This window comes from Amphiura filiformis, chromosome 12 (assembly GCF_039555335.1).
Source record: "Amphiura filiformis chromosome 12, Afil_fr2py, whole genome shotgun sequence".
Taxonomy (NCBI): domain Eukaryota; kingdom Metazoa; phylum Echinodermata; class Ophiuroidea; order Amphilepidida; family Amphiuridae; genus Amphiura; species Amphiura filiformis.
In genome coordinates, this window is record NC_092639.1 from 63,341,516 (window position 1) to 63,363,519 (window position 22,004).

Genomic DNA, 22,004 nt, shown 5'->3' on the forward strand with positions numbered 1-22,004 from the left:
TGGACCGTATATCTTAACATTTTTAATAAAAATAAACAAATAAATACACATTAACTTTTCTGTTTCATTTGTCTTTTATTTATGTATTTACATGGGCATATTGAGATAATTAATTTATATGATATAGTTACATGCTAATACTTTCACAATACAGTTTGTAGTCTGTAACATCATGTGGTAAAGCCAGAGCTAGGCCTTTGCCATGCATTGTGGCACACACGTAATTAGGTGATGTTCCCCTCCCCTCAACTAGTGTGTGGCAGCAGTAATAACACATCAATACATAGCTACAGTACATATAGCAGTCATATGTGATGTGATCAAGCAAAATCAGTTGGCAATATTGATTTTCAGATATATTTTGGAAACTCTTGAACTGCTCATATCTTTTGAACTGGTTGTCCAATTTCAATGGGTTTTTTTTTTGCAAAATGTAGCTGTTGTATATGACCAACTTCAGACTGGTTTTGCTCTATCACACTACATTTTTTTTCCTACTGAAATCATTGACTGGGACCAATAAATGGTAAACTTGATGTCTGGAGTGAGTGTGATAGTTCATATTTACACCACACCCCATCCCACCAACTACAAACAAGAAAACAAACCAAACTGGGCTTTACAAGACGGTTATAATATGTGATGTGATAAAGCAAATTCAGTCGGAAATATTGATTTCCAGATATACACAAACAAAGGAGTATTATCTATTGTTTTCAACTTCATATCTTTGGAACTAAATGTTCAATTTCAATGAGGCTTTCTGCAAAATACAAATTTGCAAATGCTTTATACAATCATGTAGAAAATTGAATATGTCCAACATCAGACTGAATTTGCTTGATCACACCACATTGTGGTTCTACAGATGGCCAAGAATTCATCATATGTGACCATCCACCACAACTGAGCCCGGATGTCGCCAGTGCCACTATTGAGATATGCTCCATTGCACTTAACAATAAACAATAGGAAACAAAGGATTTATAGACTGTTTTATTGATTTTTCACTACTTAAATGTCAAGTACTATAGACATGAAATACATCATTTTAAAGCTAATTTCAAGCAGAATATTTTGGTTGAATATCTCAAAAATGATGATTGGCGACTTCAGGGCTCAGTTGTGCTGGATGGTCACATATTGGATGTACATAACACTACAGGACACAACACAACTAACATAGGGTAAATATGGTGCATCTTAACAGCTCCAAGCACTTTACAAACAGATTTGTAGACGCTACAATGTTGTAATAATGTAATATACACTAAGCCCAAAAGAGAAACTTAACATTTTTCACAAGGTCATATCTTAAAATCCTGTGCATCAAAATGAACCAAAATTATACACATGATTACTTCAATACCCAGCACAAGAAATATGTGAGTAAGTGGAACAAGACCTGTTTCTTAAAGAAAGTGCATGAAAAGCTGAAATCAGCTCTGTTCCACACGGCCACTTTTATTCTTTGGAAATTGTCATATGTGTGAGGATCTTATATGCATTCTCACAGAATTCTTGTGCTGGGTGCCAATTATTGGGCTGCGAATGTTGTCCACGAAGCTGTTCAATGTCAGTGCATTTTGCTGTTGTGTCAGTTGCACAACTGCTTGGTTACTGACATGTGTTCAGAGTAGAGTATTGAAGTAACCCTGTGAGTAATTTTGGTTCATTTAGATGCCAGGATTTTAACCTTGTGAAAAATCTTTTTTGGCTTGGTGTATCTATAGCCATTTACAACTTTGCAAAATGGAATGTTTGAATAAATGTCTCCCTAGATATGTGATCCATTAAAACAAAAGGGATCATATTTAAATTATGTGAAAAAAACAGATTGTACTTCAGTTAGAGCCAGAAAGCTTTATGGTGCCAACTGGCCTGGTTAGGCTATTCACAATGCCTACAAGATAAGCCTATTCCAAGGTCCAATTCCTGATCCCAAACACCACCTCAAGTGTCTGTAAAACCTAAATCACTTTAAGCTCTACATTTCAGTTCCAAATGACCTTCTCATGTTAGTGGTTGTTACCCTCCTGAGAGTAGCAACTAATCATTTGAGTCTTTCTGGCTCTGATTACCATTTTATAAAGTCCAGTTACTCAAAATGCCATTTTATGAGTCATATCTTTTTGGTTCTCAACCCTTTAAATTAAAAATAAATTTTCTTTCTCCAAGTAATTCCAAATACCAAATATGATAAGTTACAGACACATTTATAACACTTGATTTACTTTTCATTTTCATTTTACATGTACTGATGACACTAATATATGGGTCAAAACCTGGCACTTGAACATTTTCATAGCTTGACAAAATGACAAGCTGTAAAATCAAAGGTTACATACATGGACAATTGATCACTTTTAAACCTGTATACATGAATATTGAAGCAAAATAAGATAAACGATTGACAAGCAGAGCAGTAAATGAGGTGACTTCAATGATTATAAACGAAGGTTATAGGAACCAACTGTTTGGTCATCAGGTCACCTTTATGTATCTAATGTATTGACACTCTCATAGTAAATTTTAGAAGTACCAGCCTCATTTGTTTCAAAGAATGTCAAGGTAGAGTCTCAATAGTTGTTATATTGAAAATGTTTGTTATTGATCAGTCCTTATCTCTTCTGTCTCAAGAAGATTAGATAGAGGTGGTTGTGGCATATGCAGTTGTACAAAGCGCTTGGAAGAATCTCGCATCAATTTCTGTTGCAGTTTTACCACCCGATCCTGTAATGAAAAAACAAACAAATCTGACACGTCAGTTAACTATATATAATGTATCTTAGACAACATTTGAAATACTGTACATCCTCGAATAGTCACCCCCCACCCGGCATTGCATTTTCCAAAAGATGGCATAAATTAGAGGTCATTTTTAGAAAGATAATTCCTGTTAAAATCATTAGGTAAGCCCAAAACTTACGCTGAAAGGACAAACTATGAACTTGGGAATGATGTCTTCCAGATCAATTCTGAGTTTATGATCAGAATTTCGCCAACTATACCGATGCCACTAGCGATTGTGTGAGCACATTGGTAACCCCTACACAAGATAGCATAAAAATATCAGCATTTTTTAAACATCTTGATTGAAAAAATGGTGGGGCGTTTAATAGAAGGGGAGCAACCATTATGGTATTATATGTTTTTGTTTTTAAATATAAGGGGAGTGACTATTCAAGGATATAAGGTATCTAATATTACAGTGCCAACTCATTAACACAAATTTGTCTGGGCCTCACGACTTAGTTTGTGTTAACAGAAATTTGTGTTATCAGGTTACATTGCTACATAGAATATAAGCTTGGGACATGTTATCAGAAATTTCATTAATTAACAGAGTTCGTGTTAATGAGTTGCCACTGTATTATCTTGACACTTCCTCATTTGCTCGCCCTATTCCTTTTGAAAGGAATTTTTATTTGTTAAACTACAAACTAGATATCAGTGCAACTGCATGTCAACAATGAACACTTCAAATGGTATAAAGGGAATGAAAACTCTGCAGCCCAATGAAATGAAATGAAATGAATATTCAGGGATTCAATCATGCTACACATTGGTTCATCAAAAATGAATAACCATGCAACCACACATCTATATTTTTTTTATCGCGAGTGCAGTGTATAAGAATATGCATTGGAAACAGAGTTGTTCATTTCTGATCCCTTTCAACAATGAAAACAAGTTAAAGATCATCTAATTCACTACTTGCATGAATCCACATACACTTACATGTTGAATTTATTATTTTGGAAGAAGTAGTTAAACTTTGCCATTTCATTCTGTACTTTTTAACCTGATTGATCTTCTTTGAATGTCGAGTGGCAATGACTAAGTGAAATAATCTTGTGAAATTACTACTTGCACGGTTCCGCCATTGTATGTGCAAGGAGAGCCTCATGTTAAATAGGCTAGTCCATTTGAAATCCACAATCCCCCTGTGGAAAATCGTGAAAATGTCTACCCGGGGTGAGTAGGAATTTCAAATAGAATGAACGCATTAGGCAACTCCATTTGAATTCCATACACCCTCTGAAAATGATTCTTCCACCGAGAGAGGCTGAGTTTCACTATACTTAGTTAACGTGCTAATTCTATATGAAATTCATACTCCCTATGTGAAAGATATCTCAACAATCTTCCACAGGGGTAGGGTGGACTTTAAATGGGTTGGCCCTATGCAATGTTCATAATTGCCTCCTTTGGCCTGGTTAACACTACCAGTAAACATAGCTGTAATTATATAGGCCTATATGTATGCATAACCAGTTTGGTCACTATTACACAGATAACAAATAACACACTACAACAAAGGTGTTTTAACTACACATATATATAATATTTTACTGTAAACCTTTGACGAGCGTGTACTACTGTGATGTTGCAAAGTCGGAGCAATCAATGCAAAGTCCATTCATAAATTTCCATTCGGCAACACCAGATCGCCTCAGCAGTAAATACGCGATATACATTTAAAATACACTCTTATTAAAAGTTGAGTTAAAAGGGCGAGTTGTCAGAAGGGGCAAGACTAATTTGTTCTCCAGTATGCATGCAATGTCACTCATCTTCCAATTACACTACTAAATAAAGGATCAGAATATTCCTTAGCTAAAAGAACAGTATTATACAGTGGAAACTCATTAACACGAAGTTGTGCGGAATTCAAATTTTACTTCTTGTTATCAGGAGTTTGTGTTATCCAATTCTAATAGCATGTGAAATGTATAATGCTTGGAAATGTAAAACATACTACTTGTTATCAGGAACTTCATGTTAAGAGGGTTTGTGTTAACGAGTTGCCACTGTATTAACATTGCAAATCGGATTTGTGTCATTTAATTCAGTAATGTAACAAAGCATCGAAGAACAATGACATTGAAAAAAAACACGCTAGATAGCACCATGAGAACAGGGAAGGGAAAAAGTATATTCTATTTACACATTCTTTAAACCCTTTGATTTTGGGATAAAATAGTGTAAAATCGTGTGTGCTTAGTGCGAAATGGCCCCAACGTGTATCAAGTTTTACATCAATGATCAAATAGTATGAAACTGAAAATGTTCACACGCCGCCCAGTTAAAATGAGCTGAAAAAATGCTCACACGGCAGATTTGTTTTCTTTGCATACCCCCAACAAAACGTCCAGACATGCCACTGCATGAGAACAGAAAAGAAAAAATGCAAATCAGGATTGTCAGTTTCTGATCCTTTATATAATTTTTCGAGTAGTGTAGTTTTAAAGGCCGAGTGCTTTGCTTTGCGTATGGTATCCACATGCTGGTCAACATATGCCTGTATCGGCAAGACTGTCAATATTTCATAATGAAAATATAATCAAGCAAAAATCACCACATGCAAATCATTCACATAGAACACATTGATCATCACATGCATGAATGGATATTGGTGTGAGAATATTTAAGTTTATAACTGAATTAAGGTTTCTTTTAATTTCAGTTTAGTCATTCCCAGCAAACACAACAAAAATATAAAAAATATTTTAAAGTAATTTTGATTAAAAAAAAGGTTAGGAAAATATTATATTCCACTTCAAATCCATACACCCCTATGGAAGACATGACCTTAATCTCCCAAACAGGGGGTATGTATTTTGAATGGAGTAACCATTCAAGTAACCCCATTTGAAATTCACAATCCCTGTTTGACAAACAAGGTCATGTGATCCATATGGGGTGTATGGATTTCAGCTGGAATAGCCCATCCATTCACAAATGGAATTACCACTATTACACATTTGTATTCCAAGAAAAGATGAAAATCAAAAAGAATGCAGAAAATGATGGTTCTAACACCTAAGCATTTTGAATCACACCATATGGACTATCCATTTGAACTACAGCTAGCTGGGTTGTATGATCTGTGACAAGAAATATTTCAATATTAACCAAGAAAGAAAACTCAAATAAAATAAAATTAACTAATAATTAAGAACAATTTTTTCAACATTTACAAACATGAAAATGTAGTGTAAATTTATAGCCACATTTTATGAAACATTTTCCTTTGTTATGTTTTTTGAGGACACAGTAACGATTCCAGTTGAAAGCCACACATCCCTATGGAAGACATGTCCTTTATCTCCTACACAAGGGTGCAAATTAAAAATAGACTTACCCATTAGGCAACTCTATTTGAAATTCATAGTCCCTGTATAAAAGATTAAGGTCATGTCTTCCATAGGGGGTGGATGGATTTTAACGGGAATAGCCCAATAGATGGTCAACTATCACTGGTTAGATCATAGCCAAAAGTCACAATTACTGCTCATTCTTAATCATGATTATCATGTGCAGGGCTGTCAATTTTTCAGAATTACTCGGCATTCATGAGATATTGTCTAAAACTATAAAATCGGTTGAAAAATTTGCATTTGGCACGTAAGCACTGCCCATGCCCTGCACCCTTCAGCCATGGACAAATTTCCAAAATGAAAGTCCAAAGAAGCCATTACGTGCACCATTTTTACACTATTAGGCCAATTGGTTATTTTCACATAATATTTTGACGATGCATTAGATTTTACTACTTTGACAGCTCTAGGCGTGCGATTTACTACTTGGCGTGAGATATTACTACCTTGGTGTGAGAGTGTGAGAAAGTGCCCAATCCGTAAGTGTCAAGCTCAATGTGTGAGAGTTGACAGTCCTGCAATGCCTATGCCTGTCTTGCAACCCTAATGTCATCTAAACTGAGCTCAAAAAGAAACGTATAATTTTTCACAAGGTCATATCTTGAAGTCCTGTCCATCAAATTGAATCAAAATTACACACAGATTTACTTCAATACTCTAGTCTTAACACATGTCAGTAACCAAGCAGTTATCCAACTGACACAACAGCAAAATGCACTGACATGGGACAGCTTCCTGGATCACATTCACAGCCCAGCCCTGTTTCATGAAAAAAGTGTACATGAAAAGCAGAAAGCAGCACCGTTTTATCATCTGTGCAAGGATCTTGTGTGCATTCTCACAGATTTTTTGTCCTGGGTGCCAAATGTTGGGCTGTGAAAGTGAAGGAAGTCCAGGAAGCTGTCCCATGACAGTGCATTTTACTGTTGTGTCAGTTGGACAACTGCTTGGTTACTGACATGTGTTTTGAGTAGAGTATTAAGGTAATCCTGTGTGTAATTTTGGTTCATTTTGATTGACAGTATTTTAATAATAATAATAATGTACACTTAATAAAGCGCCGGTATCCGTCGAGAGACGCTCATGGCGCTTTGCAAAAAACAACCAATGTACAAAGATACAAACATATTATAACAATTTTAACAAAAACAGTTCATCAGTGTTGTATAGTTCATGATATACAAATCTTGAGTCAATTAAAAGCATTTTGGAACAAATGTGTTTTCAAATTTGTTTTGAAACTACACAAGCTCTTGGCAGAGCGAACCGAAAATGGCAGATTGTTCCAAATGGTTGCAGCTGAAACATGAAATGATCTGCTGCCCCACTGGTTTCTGGCAACTGTTTCTTGAAGAAGTCCTTTTGTAGTAGAACGGAGGTTACGAGTTGGTGAATACATTTCTACAAGTTCATTTAAATATGCTGGAGCTGATATATACAAGATCTTGTAGACAAACAAGGCTATTTTAAATGTGATTCTTTGTTCAACTGGTAGCCAATGCAAGTCATGTAAAACAGGTGTAATGTGCTCACGTGGTTTTGTGTATGTTATAATAAGTCTGGCAGCAATGTTTTGAATTCTCTGTAGTCTGTGCAGTTGGGTCTTTGTGATGCCATGCAACAGAGAGTTGCCAATGTCTATCTTGGATGTTATGAAGGCATGTACCATCATTTGGCAGTCTCCCTGTTTACATGTCTCTGAATACGACCTATGTTTCTAATGGGCATATGCTGTTCTACACACTGTTGTAATATGGTATTCCATAGAAAGGGATGAGTCAAAAAATAACACCCAGGTTTCGAACCTCTGATGATGGGATAACATTAGCATTTCCTACCCTGATATGTGGAACATGGACTTTTGCAGTTTGATATTTTGAACCAATAACCATGAACTCTGTTTTGTCATCATTCAGTTTCAAGTAGTTATGGGACATCCACAATTTTACCTCATCAATACATGTTTCCAAGCGATAGCAGCATCTACGCTACATTGGTCAGGGTCTACAGAAATATATATCTGGGTATCGTCCGCATAGCAATGGTAATCAAGACCATGGCTTTGTATAATGTCACCAAGTGGTAATGTGTATATTGAGAAAGCGCTAGGTCCGATGACAGAGTCTTGGGGAACGCCATAGTCAAGACGGACTTTTTCGGACCTTTCATTATTTATGCACACAAGCTGATATCTGTCATGCAGATATGATTTAAACCATTCTAACGCTACGTCATCAATTCCAATTTGATATTTCATTCGATGGATAAGTAATTCATGGTCCACAGTGTCAAACGCTGCAGATATGACCTTGTGATTCACAAGTTGTAAAAAATTATAAGTTTCTTTTTGAGCTCAGTTTACATTCAAGCTGAAATAATTTATGCTCAGTACCATGTAATGAACTAAAAAATGTAACTACAATTGCAGCAAGAAATAGTCATGTTAGTAAATTAAAGGTAGAAGTAATTTAAAATAGCTGTTATTGGACAGTTTTACCACACCAAAGCAAGGTCATTATATGCCACAAAACACATACATGTAGAATGGTGATGAGAACATGTTCAGTACCTACTGTTACAATATGGGCTTGAGTTATAATGATGAAGATCAAGTTAGGGGTCCAGCTGTTGGGGGATCTATAAGTGACTTCCTCTTGGCCGTGCTCCTGGAAATTTGAAAGTGCAGACGCCCTAGACGCTCCTAAAAGCAATAGAAGTTAAAGCACATAGTTGGGATGGTGGTAAATGTGATACATGTCATGATGAAATTGTGGGAAAAATTGTCAGGTGTAGAGAAACGAGATAAAATTTACTTTTTTTACTGAAATCTGATGTTTATGATACAAACCCTGTTCAAATGAATTTATGAGTAAAATGACATAGGGAAAGGTGAACTCATTTAATGGTTTAATGTCCCTTCTGGAAAGAAAATATGCTCCTTCCTGTGTGCCTCTTCATGCATCTTGCTGATGTTCTAAATGCAATACTGCATGTACTGTATTTGACTTAAAGCCATATTATAACATTTGCTCAGGAGAATGCCCTCAATTTTTTTTTCAATTTTTTTTTTACACGATTGTAATGTACTTTAGTAAACAAAGATACTCTGCAAAAATCAAGACTTTAGGTACTGTAGTTTTGTCAAAATCTGAGATTTTGAATAAAACGCAGGAACCATCGTTTTATTATTAGGATGGAAATATTAGTCGAACACATATATGCGATGTTCATAACACAGTACGCACATGGTGTGTGGGACACGCATACACACACATCAGAGGATTGTATCGTATTACAACCGCCGGAGTAACATGCATCGGCTCAAAATTAAAACTGGGACATATCTAACAGTAAAAGGAAACATTTTATGCAAAATGAATACTAATCTATTTTTACAGAAATGTTATAATAATTATGGCTTCAATTAGCACCATGGGTGCCCAAAATGCAAGTCTGTCATAGGGGTACATTACGGTCCACTCAGTGATCCCACCCAGGGAACATGTATAATCCCAGGGATTAAAATTGTGTATAAATTGAAAAACGTGAAGGATAAGTCTTTAAAAGAAATTAAAGGTATTTTTGAAATGAAAAATTTGGCAAAAAAAAAGGAAAATAGCAGTATTGACTAAGTTAAAGCCCCATTCAAATACATTGTACATGTGGGTAATATCTCTGTGTAAGTAGAGATTACAGATTTGTGTTAAATGTCTTATTTGTCTTTACTACACAGCTTTCAGCTTTTAACTAGCAGGCTATGTTAGTACATCTATACTAAACTAACAAAGGTGCAAAAAACTGAATCTTGAGGATTTTTATGATTTTCCGAATGAACAAATTGCTGAATGGGATTTAAATGTCACAACTTTTGCCAGTCTATGTGGAGATGCTTTTGCTTTGTAACTGGCAGTTGTTACTTATAGTATTAAATAGCTAAAAGTGACTAGAAAGGGGTGCATAATGCAAGTTAGACAATTTTTGCAGGGGATGCTTATTATATATGGGAGGGGCACTAATTAGGTCGAATACAGTAATGTGATTTTGACCCTGCAGCACAACTTAAAGTTTACAAACTTGTAATAGTTACATTTTGTGCTTTCTACAGTTATCATTCAATACCAATCTATGCTTACAAAGCCCAGGGGTACAACAGTTTGGACCTCATGTATGACATTCCATTCGATCCCAATTGCAACATCCACAAAGTCCACCTTTGCCAAGTTTGAATTATGTGCTTGTTTTACAAATTGATGAATAATCCAAACTGAATTAAAGCCATATTATAACATTTCTGTAAAAATAGATAAGTATTTATTTTCCATAAAATGTTAGCTTTTACTGTCAGATATATCTCCTTTTAATTTTTAGCGAATAAGTGAGGTGAAGTCATAGAAAATTGGAATTTACTACTAGCGCCCATGCATGTTACTCCCGCAGTTGTAATATGGTACAATCCTCGGGCTGTGTATGTGTATCCCGCACACCGTGTACACGTATACTGTGCATACATGTTCGACTAATATTTCCGTATAAATCTCGTATTTTGACAAAACTACAGCACCTAAAGTCTTGGTTTTTGCAGAGTATCTCCTCAGCAAATGTTATAATATGGCTTTAAATTTGTGAAGATTTAGTTGCAGGCTTTAATAATGAAACAAATGTAAAATGTTAATCAAAACGTGATTGTATGATAGGAATAAAAATTAAAATATGAGGTTATTATTAGGGCCATCATATGAAATGACACAAATTGTACATTTGCATTTACCTAGCAAGGTGGTAAACTAAATGTGTGCAAATCAAGCTGATCAACTTTTTGAGCTTGTGGTTTTTATTTATCGTAAAATATTAGTGTATGTCATGATTTACCATCCTTGAAAAATGTTGCATTGTATGTGTAATATGAGCATGCATCAAGTTCCCATCAACAAAAAAGCAGTGATCAAAATATTGGCTATTCCAGTTGAAACACATTATATATTATATACATGTACACCCGGAAGACATTGCCTTAATCTTACACACAGGCAGTGTGAATTTCAGATGGGAGTTTTCTATATAAAAAGTAGGCTTGGGTATCGTCAGTCTTTCGCATATTGCATATCGCGGCCAAAAACATATCGCCATCTGACGATATTTTTATTCATATGCATGATCAGAAGTTTACTGTTAAATACGGGTGCAAAACGGCCCGGCAATCAGTGATATCGACCAACGCTAATAAAAAGTATGAGTAACTCCATCTGAAAGCTATACTCCCTGTGTGGAATATTGAGGTCATGTCTTCCACAGGGGGTGTATGCATTACAACTGAAATAGCCCAAATTGTTGTGATTTTGTGCTCAAATAAAGAATCCACGATTTGCCCTTCTACTAAGCAGCATTCATCTAGACAATGACTACCACTAAAAGCCCCCGTATAAGCCGTACACCTGCAAAATACATTACATGGCATGCTGTACGTCACACTGTATGTGAATGGTACCATGAGTAGCAGAACGTTAAATTCAGATGAAACACACACTTTGGGTACATGTACAATGTATACAATGTAGAGAGTGACAACACTTAATGAGCAGAGGCAACCGCTGCCAAGGTGTCCTAGCATGATAGCAGTGAATGATCCTTCACCATGCAAAGTGCACCTATTATAATGTATGTGTAATTACAGACAAGAATTAAAAGTGGGTGATATTAAAAACTGTTGTTTTAAAAATACAATACTTGGAATTTTTATTTTTTACAATCCTCAATGTGTCATGATAGAGTCACAAATATGGTACATGAGTATTGCATAATGATCAACAGACAATGTTGCACTGGGTTAAACTCAATTATTATCTTCCCATGTCATTCAACTAACAGTTGTCACTATAGTATTAAATATTAAGTGAATTGAAAGGGGTGCATAATGCAAGTTAGACATGTTCACAGAATATGCTAATTATATTCTAAGGGGAGGGGTGAAGGTCAGTCAAGGTATACACATGTATCCAATACATGCATTCTATCATTTACTGTGGGAGATAACATTCTTGTTGGACTATGCAATATGGATGCAGCCAAAATCAAAAGCCTTCGTCAAATCCAAGAGGAGACATAACCAGCTATCCATGTGGATCCAATTATTTGTGGCCATATGGCAAATTGCTCCACAAAGTCTAGCCACTGTACTAGCTAATAATGGGACATATTTGTAGTACTCTTCAATACTCTTTGTAGACATAGTTACTTACTTGGGCATTTTGTACAATGTTGTTCACTACCCCTATCCTTCTTTTAGAGTTCATTAACTTCTTCACATAGGCATCTAGTTCTACTGGTGGCTCTCTTTCTTGTGATAGCTGCTTTAAAACTGAGAGAATAACAACAATGGTGTGGTAATTAGTATTAAATTCACTTCAACTTGTAAATGAACTTCAATTGGTTTTCAGATTTTTTTTTTTGTGAGGCAATGTTGGCAAATTGATTAGTAGGGGGTAGGGGACCATTTTCTTCTGAAGTGCACGGTCGCTGTTTTTTACATCATCAAACAGGAGCCTCTGCCACTACCCATAATACCCCGGGGGCCACTGCCATTACAAGGTGGACACTATGCTCGTGTACAAAAACGCGTAAAAAGGGCAGTTTTTCACAGACGGGCGATGTACGCGTGTACAGTGCAAAGGGTGCCAGAATTGCCAAATTCAGGAAAAAAGGGTATACTTAACAGCTTGGATGCGTGTAAAGGGTATATGTTTTACTATTCATGAAAATAAAACATTTGAGACATAATCGGGTCGTAATCAATAGTAGCTAATCGTGTTAGCTAACCCGGTTCGGTGACAATCCCGACTTCTGTTTACATTCTATGATTCTATTTTTAACCCAGCAACTCCGGGAGAGTTGTCGCAATTGAGCAATAGCGGGACCCCTGATAAATTAGTGATAATCCTCATACAGGAGAAGGTACTACGCACACTGTCTCTACATATTTCTGCACGATATTGACCTGGGAACTTAGGCTAACATACGGTGGTTCACCACGACATAAACGGGAATTCATCCAGCAAACGATGCAAAATGGTAGCCTTCACTGCGACGTGAGTTAGATATCTTGAGAATTACAGTGAAATAAAATGCATGATAATGATAGTTGATAACTTTTCACAGTTTCATTTACTCAATTATTTTGATAGTGTGAGCAAATGTGTTGTTTAAGGGCAATATATAATTGCTAAGAACATATCTTATGCAAAACATTTTAAATGAAGGCTTATTTGAAAAGGGAATGATTTCAGACTTGATTTGAAAATACTTGTTTAGGGTGGGGAAAACATGACAAAATACTTGTTTAGGGTAAATTCTGAGATGGAAGGATAAACTTGTTTAGGGTCCATTTCGAAAGTCCATACATGAGCATGGTGTCCACCTTGTAATGGCAGTGCCCCCGGGCATAATACATTTAAGCAAATATGACTACCATATATCAACAGGCAAACTGAGTTGCGAGGCTGCGCGCCTCATGTTTTGACAGAAACGATCTGAGGGAACTGATAAAGTTCTAACAGCACTATGGACCACAATGGCCTCATCCCAATGCCATAGTTCAATAACCTCAATTACACAATCATAGTGCAAAATTTGACCTCAAGTTGCAGAGTATGAGTTTGTGTACCCAAATTTTCAAAGTTCATTCAATGAATGTGCAACTGTATTGGGGTTAAAGAACTGTGCCTTGATAGATGAGCATGTTGTGGATCCTAGTGCAGGTGGTCAGATATATTATAATTTCATAGGGGGAAGGGTTATAAATTTATTCCAGGGGGTTGTGACCAAATGTCATTAAAAATATTGACCAAAATTACATTTTATATCAAAATTGTGTGCATTCTTTCCAAATATTACTTTCTTTATGGTCAAAAACATAATGGCCATAGATCACTGGGGGATATGGGATTATACCCCACAATGCTTTGATTCAACCCCAATATGAAAGAAACTTAAGAAAGCGTGTTGAGAATCTACACTGTAACAAGAGAGATGCCGAATGGCGACCTTGGCGAACAATTGTACAGGCCGAGGCACCCTAAATAAATGCAGTGATGCAATATAATAATAATAAGTATGGAACCTACCTTCATCAAGATCTTCTATCTGTTGTCTCAGTTCTAACTGACTTTCTCTGTATAGAAAAGAACATGAAACATACAGACAGTGTGGTGATAGAATTAACAATTAAAAATAAGTGGATTTCATCAATCCACAATTATCCACAATACTTTAATATGAGCGACACCTGATTTGTTATCAATTTTGTATTTTAATCAAGCATGTGGAGACCAAAATGGCGGCTTGTTATATTTTTTCATGACGAAAAACAGCATAACCGTTATGGTACAGGGTCGATTTCATATTTTCATTTATAAAAATACATCACAGCTTCCGATTGGCCGAGCTGATGACATCATGGTTATAATTAGTCCGAATATTCATTCCCAGAACAAAATATTCACTTACTGACATGATTGTGTTCTGAACTGGTTTGCCTCTAATATTGATGCAAACTGGATAAAAGAAGCACATGGGAATCATGCGGGGTGAATCATTTTATTGTGGACCATCCTTCTGATACTTCAGTATTTCGAATGCGTAAAGTTCTATCGTGTGCAAATTCGAAGCTAAAGTTCTCAAGTAATCAGAAAGAATACCATATCGGGGGCTGTATTTGGTGTACAATGTACATGTCACATTTTGAATATTAAGTGAAAAGAGTTTCGCCTAGTACACAGCCCATATAAAATTAAAATGGGCTGTGTACACATGTACTTTTTTACCTTTCAATAGTGTACAGCACATTATGTACTTGGTACTTGGTATTGGTAACCTCCAAAAATCTCCATGAAGAAGTTTACAACAGTTGGAGGCTTGCAAGGGTGGACTAGTTTTTGTTAAGAGGAGCTGGGTCTTGCAAGAGAGATGGCTTGAACTTGAAGGGGCCAGGTTGCGAAACCGTTCTTCTTCTTCTTCTTCTAGTTACGGCTCCACACTCCAGGTGGAGAAAAGTGAGCCAGAAATTGTGTGCGCGCTATATAGCTCTTGTTTAAATGCTTTTGGATCTTCAATGCTGATGTGTTGAGGTAAATTATTCCAGTCTATGAGAGTTCTGGGTATGAATGCGTATTTGAAATAGTCTTTTGAGGAGTATAGTTCAATTAATGACTTGGTATGTGATCTCCTGGTGGAGCGCTTGACCGGGTGCAGCAGCGTTTGAACTGGTATGGATAAGTAACCCTCGTAGGCCTTTTGGAATACAGTCAGGCGAGCAATCTTTCTTCTCTCTGCTAGTGTTCTCCAGTAATCATGGCAGATACATGTACACTGCTGCGCCTATCATTCATAATCTCTCTTGACGAAGCGGGCTGCTCGTCTTTGTACGGCTTCTATCTGATGGATTTTGTCTGCTGTGTGTAGATCCCATGCTGCTGCGCAATACTGAAGTGTTGGACGGACAAGTGAACGATAAGCCAGATCACACCCGTGTAAATTTCTTTTTATAAAGCCCAATGATCTGTTCCCCTTTGCTGTCATGTGGTCAATGTGTTTGTTCCATTTCATATTATTGGCAATTTGGACACCCAAATATGAGTGTGAGTCTGTCTCCTGGAGGGTAACTCCATCCAGTATGTGTTCTTAGGGTACGGTATGTGAACGTGTTATTTTCAAGGTAAAACATTTCTCACAATTAAATTTCATTTGCCATGTGTGCTCCCACTCAACTAGTCGGTCAAGGTCTGTCTGTAAGAGGTCTGTGCACATCTTTGTCACCAGAGTTAGATCATGCAATCGTCTGCGAATAACCGTACAATGCAGGTGAGATTGTCAGGTAGGTCATTGATGTAAAGTAAAAAATAGCAACGGACCAAGCACAGTGCCTAGCGGAACGCCGGATTTGACACTGGCCCAGTCCGAGTATTCACATCCTATAACTACGCTCTGCTTCCAGAGCATTAGGAAGTTAGAAATCCAGGGTTCGTGAGTCGGTCTTCGTATTCCGTAATGGTCAAGTTTCAGCATTATAAGTCTTTTGTGTGGCACCACATCAAAATCTTTGCTGAAGTCCATAATCACAATGTCCGTCTGTCCTTTTTTATCCAAGGTCTTCACAAAGTCATAGGTCGTAAATATCTGCTGGGACTCGCACAAACGATTATGGCAAAAGCCATGTTGAAAGTCAGTCAACTCAAAATATTGTGCTGGTCTAAATGAAGCATGATGTTCGAATGAAGTACATGCTCCATTACCTTGCAACAAATAGATGTCAGAGAAACCGGTCTTTAGTTGGAAGGTTTCGTGCGGTCCCCTAAACTCCCCTTTCTTGAAGATTGGCAGACTTGTAGTATTGGGACCCGTCATGAGTGCGGATGCGGTGCACGGGTCCGAGCCATGAGTGCGGTATGCGGGTGCGGGTCCCAGACCATGGAGTGCGGATGCGGGTGCGGGTCCCAGGCCATGGACGGGTGCGGTGCAATGCGGGTCCGAAGCCATGAGTACGGGTATGCGGTGCGGGTCCGAACCCAAAATAGGGTGCGGTAATGGGTACGGGTGCGGGTCCGGAGCCATGAGTGTACGGGTGCGGGTGCGGGTGCGGAAATTGGGACTCGAGTGCGGGTGCGGGTGCACGGGTCCCAGTATGGGTCTGAGTACGGGCCATGGGTACGGGTACAGATATTGGCACTAGAAACATTGTATGAGTCCCATTATGGGTACATGGGTATAAACAAAGCTATTGTTATTGATTATTGATATTAATTTATTGGCTATTATACCTTGCTGTAAATACACTCTTTGATGTCATTTATACCACAACAAAATGAATTATACTACATTTCGCACCAACAGAATTAGAGAAATTAATTTTGTCATAAGCATATACAACATCTTAATTTGTTGTGTGTGCCATGAGTTGCTGAGACATTTCTATTAAGAAGTACTTCCATTTACAGAAAATTGTAGAACTGGTTTTGTGTAATTAATCAAGTACAAAAAGAGATTGGTGATGGTCTTAGTGAATCTAGCTTAAATATTTTGTGATGCAAAAATCATGCAAACTATGTCTGTGTTTTGACACACAGACTGTACAATACTAATTTCAACATACATTTAGCAGTGATATAGCATTCAAGTTATTATTCACCTCAAAACATCAACTGGATTTCAAATTTGATCCAAAATTTGTAGACTTAATTGTCAATATCAAATTTAGTGAAGCCTTTCATGCACATCCACACATCCCAGCACACATCCACCAGATTATCCATTAGCTTAATATAATTATTATCATTAATTATGCACATCTGGATAATTATTAATATTTTGCCTATAAGCTCCAATAAATCATAAATGTCTGTAAACATGGTATGGCAAAGGAACTATGTATCATTTGACTCAAACGCACACACTGCCCAAGTACATGTGGTGGGAAAATGTAGTTTTTATGTGTGCACTTGTGCTAGGAGAGTGTATTTGGATGGGGAATATTAAAATGATGAATAAAATAATGCTTTAATAATGATATCAAAACATGATAACTTGAAATTCACCACAAACAACAATTTCTTGAAATGTTTTACTTCCAGTTTGCTAAGTTTTTCTGTATCAGTCAGAGTGTGAATGATACATGTAGTATACATGTATGAGTGGCATACAGTGTGCATATAGGCTGGAGGCTGTCACATTCATGACAATGTAGGTATCTACTGTGTGTAGCATACATGTACATTTTGTGTAGCCAGGACTAGATTTACCTTTTTCAGGGCCCTGGGCCAGGCTACAATTTAGGGCACTTGCTATCTGGATCCATGCATGTGTTATTTACTCCCCACCCAACCCCATCCATGTAACCTATTATTTTGATTATATCTATGATCAGAGGACTCAGTGCATGAGTGGAGTTAACAGGCTTGTGAGAAGTGAGAGTAGATCTACTCTCACTTTCTTACATGCATGTAGGCAGGCATTGTATGGTATGGTACCCGTACCCATGGTACCCGTGTCCACGGGTACTGGTCCGGGTCCCGGGCCATGAGTACGGGTACGGGTCCCAGGCCATGAGTACGGGTGCAGGTGCGGGTCCCGGGGCATGAGTAATGGGTATGGGTCACGGGTCCCAGGCCATGAGTACGGGAATGCAGTGCGGGTCCAAGTCCATGAGTACGGGCGGGTGCGGGTCCGAAGCCAAGATAGGGCATGAGTGCGGGTGCGGGTGCGGGTCTGGAGCCATGGGTGCGGGTGCGGGTGCGGTGCAATGCGGAAATTGGGACCCGAGTGCGGGTGCAGGCGAAATCATGGTATGCGGTACTACAAGTCTGAAGATTGGAGATATGTTCGCGCATCTCCAATCTGCAGGCAGATTGCCTGTCTCAAGAGAATGTCTAAAGATGGTGGTCAAGGCTGGAGCGATTTCGACAGCCCCTGTTGACTGCAGGAAGAAAGACTAGAGTTTGCACATCAGTAGATTGAGTCAGGATTTAAACTGGTTTGAGTGACCTCATCTCCTATGGTCTAATTTTGGTTTGGTGAAGTTTTGGTAGTCTATGTCTAGACTCTAGAGAAGGTCATTTTAATTTGCATTTTGTAAAAAAATGTTTAAAATATTTGTGCTTCACATCTGGTCTTCTTCAGTGGCTCTCATTGAAGAGTGTCAAGTACCGGTAGCTGGGTAATACTGGTCATGCCGATATCTCTGCCATTAGTGTTGGAAACAAAGCGGGTGGCTTATCGCTGCATTCATACAATGCACGCTATATAACAGCGCACATGATTGGTCGAGAGCCAGGCATAAACAGCGGCAGCGTGCCTGGTGTCCCGAATGTGAGATCGCCGGGTAGGGAAAATAATGTTTTTTAACAATGTTACGGTACATGTAATTTTTTGTTATTATTTTCTGGTATGTATAAACGGGGTCAAGCGGCCCCTCGGGCATAAATTAGGGGTTCATTCATATATTTTCATAAACAACCGTTCATACATACATGCTATGTAGCGGCGCGCGTGATTGGTCGAGAGCCGGGCATAAACAGCGGCCCGGATGTGCGATCACGGGGTAGGGAAAACGAAGGAAATTTACGGTTTTTAATGATGTTACTTGGCATTTTTTGTTATTATTTTGATGAAATAAGAAGCACAAAATGTTCTGGTATGTATGAACGGGGTTCATTCATATATTTCATGACATGACTAAACGGTTGTTTATGCCCGAGGGGCCGCTTGCGGTTGAAAGTCAGTCAAAATATCGTGCTGGTCTAAATGAAGCATGATGTTCGAATGAAGTACATGCTCCATTACCTTGCAACAAATAGATGTCAGAGAAACCGGTCTTTGGAAAGTTTCGTGTGGTCCCCTAAACACCCCTTTCTTGAAGATTGGATATGTTCGCGCATCTCCAATCTGCAGGCAGATTGCCTGTCTCAAGAGAATGTCTAAAGATGGTGGTCAAGGCTGGAGCGATTTCGACAGCCCCTGTTGACTGCAGGAAGAAAGACTAGAGTTTGCACATCAGTAGATTGAGTCAGGATTTAAACTGGTTTGAGTGACCTCATCTCCTATGGTCTAATTTTGGTTTGGTGAAGTTTTGGTAGTCTATGTCTAGACTCTAGAGAAGGTCATTTTAATTTGCATTTTGTAAAATAATGTTTAAAATATTTGTGCTTCACATCTGGTCTTCTTCAGTGGCTCCCAATCCCATTGAAGAGTGTCAAGTAGCTGGGTAACACTGGTCATGCTGGTATCTCTGCCATTAGTGTTGGAAACAAAGCAGGTGGCTTATCGCTGCATTCATACAATGCATGCTATATAACAGCGCGCATGATTGGTCGAGAGCCAGGCATAAACAGCGTGTCTGGTGTCCCGAATGTTAGATCGCCGGGTAGGGAAAATGTTTTTTAACAATGTTACATGTAATTTTTTGTTATTATTTTGATGAAATAAGAATCACAAAATGTTCTGGTATCAAAACATGTATAAACGGGGTCAAGCAGCCCCTCGGCTCGGGCATAAACAACCGTTTAACGTTTAGTCATGAAAATATGAATGAACCCCTAATTCTTTCCAAATAAGCAATTTTTTAGATGTGTAGGGATCCCATGATGCTGCATTGTACTCAAGATGAGAACACACCAATGTATTACAAATTTGAAATACATAAGATTAAGAACATAGAAATGTCTTCTAACTCACTGAAGTCTAAAGTCTAAGGAAATTTCTGACGCCCAAACCAATACCCTGCCAGCAGCATAGTGGGTCTGTTCATGTTTGTTCCATCGGAGATCTTTTTCAATGTGGATACCAAGGTATTTGGTGTGGTCTGTTTCCTAAAATTTTTACAATACATACATGTACATTTGATGTAAAAATATTTAAGCTTACCGAACTGATTTGACTCTGTCATCGACTTCTTGCACAGCTGGTTTTAACAGTTCTAAAATTCCGGCAGCAATTGCATCTCGACCCTCTGTAGTTAACGAAGGCGTCTCTACTTCTTCCGTCACAGAATTCTGAGTTTCTGTCATTTTGCCCGATTTATTTCACCCCAAAAAATAACAGCTGTGCTGCGCTCTTTTTTTTTTTTTCTGCTGTGTTTATTTTTTTCCTAACCTTTGACCTGGACAAAGTTCCCAGTGTTTCCATTTTGTATTTTGATGTTTCCCTATCTTGATTTATTCCTTGACGGTGTGCCGGGATCGCCGGGATGGTGTGCTGACACGGACACGGCTTGGAATATTTGTACACTAGCCATAGCTCGATCCTCCAGTCCTCGAATACTCACGCACGGCCGCTCCACTGTGAAGGATTGTGGGTAAAAAAGGCGCCGCCATTAGAGGCCAGAAGGATTCAGGCTACACTAGCCATACTGCAGTTACTGTCCGTTTTCCTATACACAATACACAGTGCTCTCACCATTGACGCGTGACCCCTACAAATGATCTACGTTGGAAGAATGGGCACTTGCCTAGTTAACATCACTGTGTGAAAAATAACCAGCCAATATGTTAGCTATTCTCCAAACTTCTAGCAAATATATTTCTCTAACATGACCTTAAATTACAGCTAGGTTAGATGTTCAGAAATAATCGCACTTTTGTAAAATATGAGTGAGGGCAAGGCATAGCTAGCCAACTCCCCGTGTTAATTGAATGGAGATTTGACCGAAAATATCGGTATCGGACCGCTCACTTCTGAAGGATGCCACAAAAAAACGGTACAAGCTACATTTTAACTATTCTCTGGCAATCATCATGATGAGTTTCTTATCATATAGTATGCCGAAATTGGGTACTGTAGGTGATTGACAAATGGTCGCACTTTTCTGATAAATAAGTGACAGTGAACATGAAATATCAGCGCCCATAAACTCAAGTTAGTAGCTAGTTAGTGGAGGCCGTCACGGGACTGATTATTGATTATTGAAGTGCCTTATTAATAGATACGCACGATTTAGGGCAAGAAAAACAAACCGGGACACTTTTGGAGACATCATCATCATCATCATCATCATCATCATCATCATCATCATCATCATCATCATCATCATCATCGATCATCATCATCATCATCATCATCATCATCATCATCATCATCATCATCATCGACATCATCATCATCATCACTTTCTACATTTTTTCTAAACAACATAGGGCCTACCGTTTTAATAAGATTTTTTTCTTGAAATGCATGTAACTAGGGTACCTGCAGGTAATATGGGACCATTAAGGACGTTTAGCTTATTTGCATAAAAACTAAAGAAGATATGCCCACAAGAGATTGTTATGATGAACAACCTGTCCTTTAAGATTAATAAAA

The 22,004-nt window shown here is 38.0% G+C and overlaps 1 protein-coding gene across 3 annotated transcripts; it reads right to left on the minus strand.

Moving 5' to 3' along the window:
- Positions 1 to 55: 55 nt before the first annotated feature.
- Positions 56 to 20,787, minus strand: LOC140166562 (SNARE-associated protein Snapin-like). Of its 3 annotated transcripts, none has more exons than XM_072190056.1 (5): positions 20,571 to 20,787; positions 14,282 to 14,328; positions 12,401 to 12,519; positions 8,738 to 8,865; positions 2,618 to 2,733 (listed from the first exon to the last, which is right to left on the minus strand). In XM_072190056.1, the coding sequence occupies exons 1-4, from the start codon at positions 20,711 to 20,713 to the stop codon at positions 8,773 to 8,775; spliced, it is 402 nt and encodes a 133-aa protein (XP_072046157.1). In that variant the 5' UTR covers positions 20,714 to 20,787; the 3' UTR covers positions 2,618 to 2,733; positions 8,738 to 8,772. The 3 variants fall into 3 exon arrangements, with proteins under 3 accessions (XP_072046155.1, XP_072046157.1, XP_072046156.1); XM_072190055.1 differs by having other exon boundaries at positions 8,734 to 8,865; XM_072190054.1 differs by lacking the exon at positions 8,738 to 8,865 and having other exon boundaries at positions 56 to 2,733.
- Positions 20,788 to 22,004: the final 1,217 nt, after the last annotated feature.